At 46.3% G+C, this 12,456-nt stretch overlaps 1 protein-coding gene across 2 annotated transcripts in view; it reads left to right on the top strand.

Annotated features, from left to right (window-relative positions):
* Positions 1-12,456, top strand: part of ANXA13 (annexin A13) — a 58,119-nt gene that overhangs the window by 39,912 nt on the left and 5,751 nt on the right. For both annotated transcript variants that reach the window (XM_023223044.1, XM_023223039.2), the window contains 6 exons: positions 283-453; positions 3,130-3,163; positions 3,270-3,349; positions 5,054-5,122; positions 5,549-5,650; positions 9,962-10,037. In XM_023223044.1, the coding sequence (XP_023078812.1) occupies positions 283-453; positions 3,130-3,163; positions 3,270-3,349; positions 5,054-5,122; positions 5,549-5,650; positions 9,962-10,037 (532 nt within the window). The remainder of the gene's footprint in view (positions 1-282; positions 454-3,129; positions 3,164-3,269; positions 3,350-5,053; positions 5,123-5,548; positions 5,651-9,961; positions 10,038-12,456) is intronic.

The raw sequence follows: 12,456 nt of genomic DNA, 5'->3' as shown, positions 1-12,456 counted from the left end.
TCAGCAGGTTGCGGGTTCTCAGCAGGTTGCATGTTCTCAGCAGGTTGAGGGTTCTCAGCAGGTTGCAGGTTCTCAGCAGCGTGCAGGTTCTCAGCAGCGTGCATGTTCTCAGCAGGTTGCAGGTTCTCAGCAGGGTGCATGTTCTCAGCAGGTTGTAGGTTGGCAGAATTCATGTCCACAGCACCTTTCTTGTCAACCATGAGCACTTGCAATAGTGCAAGCAGACACCTGCCCCTCTCTTCCTGGGGCATTCCCAGCAGGTCTCTCACTGTCTTCCGCCAGGAGCTGGAGGAAGTACTCAAGAGTGAGCTGAGTGGAAACTTCAAGAAGACAGCGTTGGCCCTTCTGGACCGCCCCAGCGAGTACGCCGCCCGGCAGCTGCAGAAGGCTATGAAGGGTCTGGGTACAGATGAGTCCGTGCTCATTGAGGTCCTGTGCACGAGGACCAATAAGGTCAGTCCCAGCTGAGCCCACAAGGGAGCATCACACACCCGGTAGAGATAGTTGCAGACCCCAGAAGGGACCCTACGTCCCAGCAAGCTATCCACGGAGTGAGCAGGTGTTTGGGGAGACATATGTGTGCTTGGTCCATGTGGGAGGACATCTCTTCCAGTCTTCCAGAGGTCAGTCTTGCTGTTGCTGCCCCTTGACAGAATACATCTTTCCAGAAGAGCTGTGTCCAGCGAGTTTCTTCTTTTCTAAATGGATGCTTTTATATGCAGGAGGAACAATTCTACTTTCCCCCACCCAGCCTGACTTTGTGGCTCTTCCGACATGAAAAATCAACAAGCAGCACAAGCACGTCTGTGCCGCCGCCTGGGCCGTGGCGGTCAGCTAGCATAGGGTACAAAAGAGACTATGATGAGGAAGAGAGGTGAGTGGTGCTGGGGAATGCCAGTGAGCACCTCAGTGGCTGCCAGCACTGCCCTGAAGGGTTGTGTGTCCTTCTGTCATCAGACAGAGGGATATCCCTCAGGCACATGCCACCTTTGCAGGGGCTAAAGAGAGCATTTGTTGAGGCACAGGGGAGAACTATTTGTCTCTGGCTCCAGAAGCCAGGAGAACCAAGGGACACATCAAGAGTCAAGAGGGTTCACAAATAATTCATAGGAGAGACCCCTCCCTCTTCAGTAACCATACATGACAGCAGAATGCGGCAGCCCAGCAAGGAAAATGCCAGAGAAGCCCAACATTCTTGAGGCCTCTTAGCAGGAAATAGAAGCAGAGGTTGGAGCAGACAGCAGGCAAAATGCGAACAGTGCCCTGACACAAAAATGGCTGGAGAAGGCCTGGGTGCTGGGCCCCGTTCACGCTGCTCAGCCACTTTTCCCGAAGTGCCGCCAGGGTCCAGGCTACCGCTGCAAACCTTTTCCGGAGCATCCCTGGATTTCTTTTCTCCCCACAAGATAATAAAAATCCTCCATTTCAAGGAGTCTCAGGTTGGGATGGTGCTTTTGAGGAGGGTTAGCACAGGCCCCCCCAGGAGTGTGAGCTGAGGCCAAGAGGCACACAACTTCCCCCACTCAGCATCTACCCTTCCCAGAAGCACCAAGGTCCCAGCAGGGAGGCAGCCAACGCTAGGGCGGTCAGCACCTGCCTTTGTGAAAAGGTTAATTTTAATAGTATTTTTCAGGCCAGGTGCAGTGGCTCATGCCTGTAATCTCAGCACTTTGGGAGGCCGAGGCAGGCGGATCACTTGAGGTCAGGCGGAGTTTGAGACCAGCCTGGCCAACATGATGAAATCTCGTCTCTACTGAAAATACAAAAATTAGCCAGATGTGGTGCCTTGCATCTGTAGTCCCAGCTACTTGAGAGGCTGAGGCAGGAGGATCGCTTGAACCCGGGAGGCAGAGGTTGCAGTGAGCCGAGATTGTGCCACTGCACTCCAGCCTGAGCGACAGAGGGAGACTTCATCTCAAAAATACATTCATATATATTTTTCTAATCTTATGTGACCATAGCTTTTTCTAAGGTCCTGGCTTTAACCAGTAAGCAAGACCCATCGATCAGTCAAATAGATCTGATGGGATGAGAAGAAAAACCTGCAGAGAGCGGGTGCCAGGTCCAGGCAGCTCCTGGTCGTGGACTGGAAGGAGAAAAGGGAGGGAGCTGCACAAGCACAAGTGATCAGCCTCCCCCAGCACCTGGCCTGCCCCGCCCTCCCGCCCAGGAGTGCAGCAGCGAGGCTCCCCACCACTTTCTCCCCATCACCACCTTCTCCCAATCACCACCCACTGCTTTCATTTTAACCAGCTTGGTCAGGGCTGGGGGTGGGGGCGGGGACGGGGCAGGAAGCCTGCTCTTACATGCTGCTGGTTCAAGTGTAAACTGAGGCAGCTCCTGAGGTGCACCCCTTGGCACTAGACATTGAAATATAAAGCAGTTCCTCCAAGAACACACCCTTGAGAGAAACTAGCACTCCTGCACGCAGCCAGTTTGTTACTGAATGAAGCCTTGTTTGAAGAAGAGAAAACTTGGAAATGACCTAAGCGTCCGTCAATATGAGGTTGCCTGAGTAAACCATAGCTTATTGTAGCATGGAATATTGTGTGTCCCTTTAAAAAACTCTAGGTGACTATCCATGTACAAGCATAGCTGGATCTCCAGGATATTGTTATTAAGAGAAAAACTAAGTCAAAGAATCATAGGTACAGTATTCCACCTGCTAAATACACGACACCTATACAATTCTGTTTTCAGTAGCGCATATATATACAAATGCAAAAAAAAAAAAAAAATCTGTGTATCTTTCTGATACACACTGAACTTCTAACATGGGTTACCTGAGTGGGGAAGAGAGAGTGAGACCAGGTGAGGAGGTGGTGAAAGACAGTGTTAGCCTGGCTGTAAACTTCTCACGTTGAAAGAAGGAGAATGTATGCATTTGTTACTTGTGTGTTTGAGATGTTTGCAGAGGGTGTTGGGGGGGGTGGGGGGGGGGCCCTCACATCCCCAGGGACTCGCTCCAGGTGTATGCCCTGGGCCTATAGGGATGACCATCTTAAGAGGAAGTCTTGAAGGCACCCTGTGTCTAGACATGGTCTCACGCCTCTTCTCTCTGTATCTCTGTGTCTTTTATTGATTAATCCCTCCTTGGAGTATTTATTTTTTTTTAATTACCTTTCCTAGGAAATCATCGCCATCAAAGAGGCCTACCAAAGGTGTAAGTAACGTTTCATCCTGGCTTTGAATAAAGTATGTTTCTTTCAAAATACCTCTGGGAAACTAAATCATCTGCTTTCTTCCCACCTTTTTTACTTCCGTCGAAGTATTTGACAGGAGCCTCGAATCCGATGTCAAAGGTGATACAAGTGGAAACCTAAAAAAAATCCTGGTGTCCCTGCTACAGGTGAGAGTAAAGAGGTATCACCTGTTTTATCATCTTAGGAAAGAATCCTTGGCAACATGGCACCATGACGAAAAAGGGTAACGTAGATAAACATTTCTTTCTTATATTAAAAATGTTATCGAGGGATCATCAACACGTGCTCCATCAGCCCAGCTCTGGTGAAATTATATTCAATTGGGATTACTTCCATATAAACAATCTGCCTAGTCATTGGCAGTTTCCAATCCCTCTTTGTAAATGAATCAGCTCATTAAGCATCACTTTGCCATTTTGCCAATGAGGAAATGTAGGCCATGAGAGGGTGGGTAACCTGCCCAGGTTCGTGCAGCCAGTAAGAGACAGCCCAGAAGCAAGAACCAGACCATCTGACCCCAAGCAGGGCCACTTCCACAACACAACTCTGCAATTACTTCCAGCATTCGCTGGATCCCGGGCCTGTAAGAACTACCACAAGAAACTCAGCCAGGACATCAGGGCTTTCAGAATTGGCCCTGCTGGGACACAGTCCCCCCAGGACCTCTACACAGACACATCTGTATTCTCATGGACACACCCATCTTTATGAGCTCTGTGCATTTCTCTGTTTTGTTTCTCCCAATGGGATACACTGACAGCAGAGAACAGGAGAGGCTTCCACTGCAGCAGGAAGGGTGCTTACGTTTTCTCTTGCTGCAGAACAAATCGCCACAAACTTAGCACCTCAAAACAACATAGATCTATCATCTCACAGTTTCCATGCGTTAGGAGTCCAAGTAGTACCTTGGAGATCCAGCTGAGGAATATTTGGGTTCTCAACAGGCTGAAATCAAGGTGTCGCCCACGGCTGCCGTCTCATCTGAGGCTCAGAGTCTTCTTCCAAAGTCATTAATTGTTGGCAGAATTCATTTCCTTATGGCTGTGTTCGATGTCCCCATTTTCTTGCTGTTGAGCAGAAGCTACTATCAGCTCCTAGAGACCGCCAGCAGCTCCCTTCCACACGGTCCCCCAGGGCAGTGTACCACATGGCTGTTTGGTTTCTTTCACTCCAGCAGCAGTTCATCTCTCTGACTTCTTCCATCTCTGACCTTTTAAGAAGAGCTCACTTGATTGGGTCAGGCTGACCAAGGATAATCTCCCTTTTGGTGAACTCAGCTGATTGGAGACCTGAATTATATCTGCAAAATTCCCCTTTGCCATTGAATATAACACAATCACAGGAGTGACATCTCCTCACATTCATAGCTCTCACCCACACTCAAGGGAAGGGGATTATACAAGGATGTGGACCACTGGGTCACCTTAGAATTCTGCCCACCACAAAGGACTCAGGTTAGACTTCCATGACCAACTCTCCGGGTTCTTTAGCACTGGTACCTTGAGTGGTGAAATCTGATATTTTGAAACAAAGAGGACTTGCTTTCCAATGGACTCACTCTAGGGAAAATCAGAGATCGCTCTCAGTCTGCTCAGAGGTCAGTGGGGTTTGTGGGTGAGTCTGGTTTCTATTAAAAAAAAAAAAAAAAGGTAAAATCAAGTGTTACCACAGAAGCTACTCTGTTTATCCATTGTGCCCAAAAGATGGCAGCAAAGAGCGGTGTTGCCTCCTTGCCAGGCTGACCTGAGCAGAGCTGAGAAAGAACTCACCTCTTTCTCCAGGACTTTGTCCTTTTGTTTTCTGTGGTCAAGCAGGAATGCAAGTTAATAACAATGTGTCAATTTTTCTAGGCTAATCGCAATGAAGGAGATGACGTGGACAAAGATCTAGCTGGTCAGGACGCCAAAGATCTGTATGATGTATGTGTGCAGACATGCCAGTCTCTGCAAATTCTTTTTCTTTAATTTATTAGCATTATTTTCAACAAATGTTTATTTCATGCAAAGAGGAGTTACTTGGAAAATAAGTATGACCTTTAAGAAACAAAGATATGCTTATCTCTTTATAGATCACATATATAGTCTCCATGAATCTAAATGAATGCTTCCTATTCTTATACTCTGGGGTTGACCACATCAGATCCGTTTTGGAACAAAGAATGGCATAAACAATATAAATAAGTATGTGAAATACATTTGTGGGTTGGAAGCTGAAAGTGCTTAGTCCATTTGACTTCTATTCAATGCATAGTTTATAATTTCCTGTAAGTGAGGCCTGGTCAGGGCACTGTATAATCAGTCTTTTCACAAAAGCCTTTTTCAAAGTGTTTGTATTTGACCCTTGAGGCAGGGGAAGGCCGCTGGGGTACTGATGAGCTTGCCTTCAATGAAGTCTTGGCCAAGAGGAGCTACAAGCAGTTACGAGCCACCTTTCAAGCCTATCAAATTGTAAGTCATAAAGTATTAGGGCAAAAGAGTTCACTCTGAAAGTGTCTTAAGTTATTTCCAAAAGAAGCCAAGATCTGCAATAAGGAATTGGGGATCCTTTACAACAGTGGTTCTCAATTGGAGGTGATTTTCCTACTCAGAGAATATTTGGTAATGTCTAGAATTATTTGGAGTTGTCATAGTTGGGGGTGGTGGTCCTGGCATCGAGTGAACAGAGGCCTGGGATGCTGCTCAACAGCCTGCAGTGCACAAGACAGCCCACCACAAAGAATCGTCCAGACCCAGATGTAGTACCCAGGCTGGAAACTGGCTGCACGGCAGAGCCCAGGGAAGCAAGTGTCCCATTCAGCGGCAAAGCTTTAGAGTCCAAGAGCCCAGGTGCAAATCCTGGGTCTACCACTGGCAAGTGACCAAATCTCTCCATCCTTTTTTATAGAACAGGGACCATGAACATCATCTTCACACCCCCAAAGTGATTTTAAGGTTAAATAAGATAAAGACTCAGAATAGTAGCTGGCATGTGGCAAGCATACTAACGTTTGCTATTATTACTCCAGTTTACAGTTGGCTAACATTGCCTACCATTCTCAAGACAGATATGATGTACCTCAAAGATAGGCTCCTGAAAAGATGCACATACATTGTATTTTCATCCCAGGATAAATTTAAGCCCGCAAGGTGAGTTAGTTATTTCAAGGCCCTTAGCAGTAAGTCCTTCCCTGAAAAGCAGTCTTTACTTGCAAAACGCCTGGAGTGGAATATCAGAATTTTTTTTTTTTTGGCATCCTATTTTATATGTGTAGAGGGCTTTTACCTATTCAAAGCACTTCTATGTTCTGTGTCTCATTCAATTTCACAACAACACCATAACTATAATGTAGGCTGAACAGCTCTTGTGACCCACAACTGCTGGACAAGGAAAGTCTGTTGAGTGAGGAACCATCTGTAACTTATCAGGACCACACAGCAAGTCGGTAGCAGAGAATGGATGAGAACTCCAAGATTCCCCGACCTGAGCTCCTACCTCAGCTGAAGCTGGCTGCTCCTCATTCCAAATAGCATTTCCTATGTGTTGCCAGCAGATAAAAAGGCAATAAAGCTTTGGAATTTTATCATGACTGTATATAAACCTTTAGGGCCCACTCCTTTCAAAACGTGCCCAGAGTCATGATCAAAGACAGCCGACCCTGCACTCCCCTGGTCTCTGTTCCTGGAGCTGTGTAGCCTCTGAGCTGGAGGACTTCTCTGTGACCGAGATCCTCTTCCCACACTACGGGGCCCACAGATGGAGTTTCTGGGTACGTGTGTGTGTGTGTGTGTGTGTGTGTGTGTGTGTGTGTATGTGTATGACTGTCTACCTGAAAGTACAGTCTCCAGGCTAATATCTCAAAGTTGATCCTGAAACAGCAGCATCAGCATCACTTGAGAATTTGTTTTAATTGAGAATTCTCAGTCCCCACCAGACCTATTGTAGAATCAGCTTCCCCGGGGCTGGGGTCTGGCCATCTGTGTTAGAGCAAGTGTTCCAGGTGATTTGTTTGACTGTATACAGTTTAAGAAGTCAGCTTTAGGCTACAGCCATATGTCCTTGTGCAAGTTATTAAGGGTTCTGTGCCTCGGTTTCCCAAACTGTAAAATAGGGATCATAGTACCTACTTCATCGGGTTCATAAAGATTAAATGAGTTAACAGAAATTGGCACTTAGTACCTGGCATGCAGTAGGCGTTCAATGAACATTAGCAATTGTCAGGAGTCTCCCTGGGTGAACAAATGGTGCCAAAAATCAGAGCTAAAGCTTACATGTACAATAAGGTAATCTATGGATTTGATGATTATTTACATGAAACCAGCTCTAAAATGCTATCTATTCATCCATTTCAAAAGCCCTGCTCAAGCGTCATTCTTGATATTTATTGCTGATGCTTTTAGAGTTCAGCTGATCTTAGACCCTGGTTCTATGAGTTTTCTGATGGCTTCTGACCAAAAGCACAGAGATGCTAGTCTGAGATCACTGGAGTTTCTTATGTAGCATGAGTCATCCTGGCTTAGGGTTGAATTTTAATTTTCAGCACAAAAACTCAAGGTTTTGCCATTTATTTATGCTGTAAGCCTGAGTCTTAACTTCTGACACTCCCAGCAACCCCAGGCCAAGCAACAGAGTTTCCCAAACTGCTGCATCATGCAGGATTACATTACAGTCTCCAATGTTACCAAATATGAAAGACTTATATAGCTATAAAGCCAAAGTAAAGTCCCCAAACAGGGCTCAGCATAAATGGTAGGTACGCATACTCATATCCCACTTGCTGCCTCCCCACTGCGTGCCTCACGCTTTGCCCCTCCCCTGTACATGTTCCCCATTCCACGCCAGAGGCTTCAGCCCTCTAACTCTATCATCAGTGCCAGAGCACAGAGGGCTCTGCTGTCAGCTGCTGTCCATTCGGGGAAACCGATTTTCAAAGAAAGAAATGTCTCCACTGCTCCTCTAATAACCTCCCTGCAGGCATTGCTGCCTGTTTAACTAGAGTCTTAGAGACTTGTTTGGAATCTACCCTCATAATGTATTTTTCTATTGAGATCAGAAAACCTGCTTCTGTACAAAGAGCCCCTAAGAATCATGTTGCAGTAGCTGAAATGAGAAGTATCCAAAGTACAGTCCCAACAGCTTGGGCCAGACCATTGTTTCAGATTGTGTCCCACAGAGATGCCTCAGCAGCTACCAGGAGTGGGGTGGGGCAGGAAGGAGACAGGGCAGTACCTTCTTGTTGTAGTGTGTGAATAGCGCCTCCTGGAGTTGTGCAAGGAAAAAACCTGAGAGGGCAAAAACGTGGTATTGATGCCAATGGCTAGGGAAAGAAGCCCCCTCCCGCCTCCCAGCACAGCTCTGCTTTCTGCTTTCATCTGTTTTGTAGGTTGAGATTCTACAGAAAATTTAAAATCCCTGTTCTAGCCTGGTATTAACAATAGAAATGGAAAATGGTTTAATGTGAGGATTTTTTAAAGTAAACAAGACCTGTGTGAACAAAATGTTCTCTTGAAGTATGATCTCAGTCTACAGAACAAGAACCTTGTTTCTGGGAAAGGGATACCAGTCCCTTCCAAAATAATGACTCCCACATCAAACCCAAGAAAGACTGGGGGCAGCTAAGGAAGGGACAGTTCCCCCACTCTTCTAATCTGGTTTCTATTGCCACACACCAAGGCCTCCAGATACGCAAACAATGACTAGGAGATCAAGCAACAGGGCTTCATTCGATCTGGACACAGTTCCTCCCCCGACATATATTGTGCTTACATCACAAAGAACATTTTGTTTACCTGTGTTTTCAAAATAAACCACATAAACTCCACTGGTGCATACTCAAAGTCCCCAATTATTTATAGAATCAATTGTGTCATATCCTCAAAAGATAATTTCTAAGAAAGAAGTTTCAGTATTTGTAATGCGCAATTGCATTTCCCCAAACCCAGCAAAGCCTTCTCCTTTCTCTTTATGTGCCTGCCCTGAGCTTGGCCCGGGCAGTATTTGTGTTAAGGATAGTCACAATTTACTCTGAACTTCAGCTTCTGTAAATATTTAGAAAGAAACCTAATGTGTAATGCTGTGCAGAGCGATATGTGAGCCAGTGGTGAATATAGGATTATTTGGAATCACCCCAGAGTGAAGACAAGTGGCATTTTGATGTGGTCAGCCGCCCCGCCTCCCCATCCCCCCACCGTCGGCTTCCAGCTCTTGCAGACCCACCCTCTGGGAACTTTAGATCAAGTTGTTATCATGAACTTCACCATCCCTACTTATTTCACTCAAACTGTGACTAAGTCCCTGGTCCCAAGACAAGGGAGAGGATGGAGGTGCGTGTCAGATGATCATAACCACAGCCTCCTGGGAAATTGAAACTGGAAAGGGTGAAAAACACATGGGAACTAAACTACACATCAATGTAAAAAAAAAAAAAAAAAAAACTATGATTATAGTATACATTAATTGTTTCTCCACTCCCAAATTTTACAGATGAGGAAATTGAGGTTGAGGGAGTGGCACTAACTAAGGTCAAATCCATTAGGGGTCAAATCCATTAGGAGTCAAATCCATTAGGAGTCAAATCTAGACTGACTCCTCAGCAATGAGAGCCCCCTCTCGAACGGATGGCAAACACCCCGATCCTACAAGGCAAGAGTCGGGATAGGCGTTTCCTGAAGCCACAGGAATAAATCTGGAAAAATTTAGTGCTTTTTGTAGAGGAACAACCCCAAGAGTACCAAGGTCAAAGGCGAACCTGGAATAACAGCTGATTTTGGTTTTCTCTGCAGCTCATTGGCAAAGACATAGAAGCAGCCATTGAAGAAGAAACATCAGGCGATTTGCAGAAGGCCTATTTAACTCTCGGTAAAGTAAAGTTCGGAGAGTTCCTGTCTTAGGTTGGGCTGCCTGGAACCAGACTCAGACAGACGTTTGTGTGTAGGAAGATTTGAGGGAATAGCTTTTGGGGGTCAACACATCTAAGCAGCACTGAGCAAGAGAGAGAGTGACGGTGATGTAGTTGCAACAGGGGCGTTGCTGATCCCACAGGAAGCTCGGAAGCTGGGATGTCCAAAGTGGAGCAAGGGGGCCAGGCTTTTGCACCCCACATCAACCAGTCATGTAACACTGGCTGTACCAGGGGAGCATGCGCAACTTTGGGCAAGCCAGCTCTCTCCCTTGTGGGGAGATTCCTGGGGAGGGACTCAGCTGTGAATGACTGCCTTAATCCTTAATAGGCATCTGAGTGGCACACCACAGCATCCATTGCAGTCCTGCTGTGTTAGTCTGTTTTCATGCTGCTGATAAAGACATACCCAAGAAGGGGTAATTTATAAAGAAAAAGAAGTTTAATGGACTCACAGTTCCACGTGCCTGGGGAGGCCTCACAATCATGGTGGAAGATGGAAGGCACATCTTACAAGGTGGCAGACTAGGCAGAATAAGACCCAAGCGAAAGGGGAAACCCCTTATAAAATCATCAAATCTCGTGAAACTTATTCACTCACGTGAGAACAGTATGAGGAGAAACCACCCGCATGATTGAATTATCTCCCACTGGGTCCCTCCCACAACATGCAGGAATTGTGGGAGCTATAATTCAAGATGAGATTTGGGTGGGGACACAGCCAAACCATATCACCCACTAACACCAGGGGTCCCTGAGCGCACCTGTCAACAACCTAGGACCGTTATCCAGTTTCAGGCAGCCTGATGGCTCACAGGTTTCCTTTTCCATTTGGTTCCTTTCAGTGTTTTCAAAGAATGAAGTTTGTTTGGAAAGAGAGGGGAGGGAGATCAGATCTTGATCGTGCCAACAAAACCCCAGGACCTCCTCTCTAGGTGTTGCCCAAAGGCAGGAAATAGCAGAGAGATGGGCATGGAGCTGTGTCTGGCAGGCTCCTTCTTTCTTTCTGCAAGCCCTGGAATGAAGGCATTGTCCATTGTCCACACTGCTGCGGTGAGGAATCCAGGGCACCAACCCAAATGGCAGGGGCAATGGAGAGGCCTGTCCTCTGAAGAGGAAGAACCAAATAAGCAGCCCTGGAAGTTAAAAAATGTGCTCCAGTTGCCAAAGTCTTTTGTTTGGTTTCTTTGGGGTTTTTTTGAACAATGTCAGCAATTGATTTTTTTTTAATCCATCCTTATTTTGCATTCAATGAGCAAGACCTCTGCTGTGATATCCGGAGGCCTAAAAATCTTTGGTGTTACTCATGACCCATACGGGGTATATACACGAGCCCTGGTATAAGTGGCTGTGCTTAGGGCCTTAAGCCATTTATGCCAGAGGTTGCAATTTTTTGAATTGCAGACATGTGTGAAAAATTCAGACCTTGGCGATGACCTTGAGCAGTAGGATATAAATAACTCCCACATGCTTAGTATTCCAATAATGGAACACTAGGCATAATTAAGAAGAGTCTTGAGTAGATAATGGGATCTACTCATGGCCCAGTTCTGAGGCTCTGCGTCCTTGCTTGTTGTACTTGCAGTGTGAAAATCGGGAAAACAACAGAGTGTAGTCAGAAGATGGTATTACAACTATTCAATGATTTAACATTTACTCAACACCGGCCTGGGCCCAGGGTTTGCACTGGTGTGGGGATAAGAGGTAAATAAGGCCAGTTCTTGCTCTTAAGGAGCCTAAACTCATGGTGCATTTTAAGCTGGTGGGTACAAATCCACAGATTAAGCTAAAGATAAAGATAAAAACAAAGAGCAAAGAGGGTACGGATGAAGGAAGAGCCAAGTCCCTGGGGTTGGGGACACACACTCTAAGAGTGGGCTGTACTCCAGTGGTAGCAAAGGCCAATGTGATTAGAAGAGACCTTGAGAATAAGCACACAAATAACAGAATACGGCTTCATGACTATTTTCTAGACACTTCCCACCCCACTCCCACCTAACTGATAGCAATGCCAGTTTATGACTAACATCTAGCAGCAGGGAGCTGAGGTCAAATGGCTCCCACCACATGCAGCCTCTGGAGCAGCATTTCTCAAAGTGAGGTCCATGGACCCCCTGCCTCCGAATCACCTGTTACAATGCAGGTTCCTGGGCCCCACTCCAGGTTCCCTTTGACAACCTCCAGGAAGGGAGCCTGAGAAGCCACACTTTTACAAACTGTCCAAGTGACTGTGTTATACTCACTGAAGTTCAGGAACTTGCTGTGAAGGCAAAGGGGAGCAAGATACAGAGCACCGGACTGGCTGCCCTTCCTGCCACTTGCTGTGAAGAGTCTTTCTTTCTTTCTTTCTTTCTTTCTTTCTTTCTTTCTTTCTTTCTT

The sequence above is a fragment of the Piliocolobus tephrosceles genome, chromosome 7 (assembly GCF_002776525.5).
Source record: "Piliocolobus tephrosceles isolate RC106 chromosome 7, ASM277652v3, whole genome shotgun sequence".
NCBI classification, from domain to species: Eukaryota; Metazoa; Chordata; class Mammalia; order Primates; family Cercopithecidae; genus Piliocolobus; species Piliocolobus tephrosceles.
This window is presented reverse-complemented; position numbering and strand designations above follow the sequence as displayed.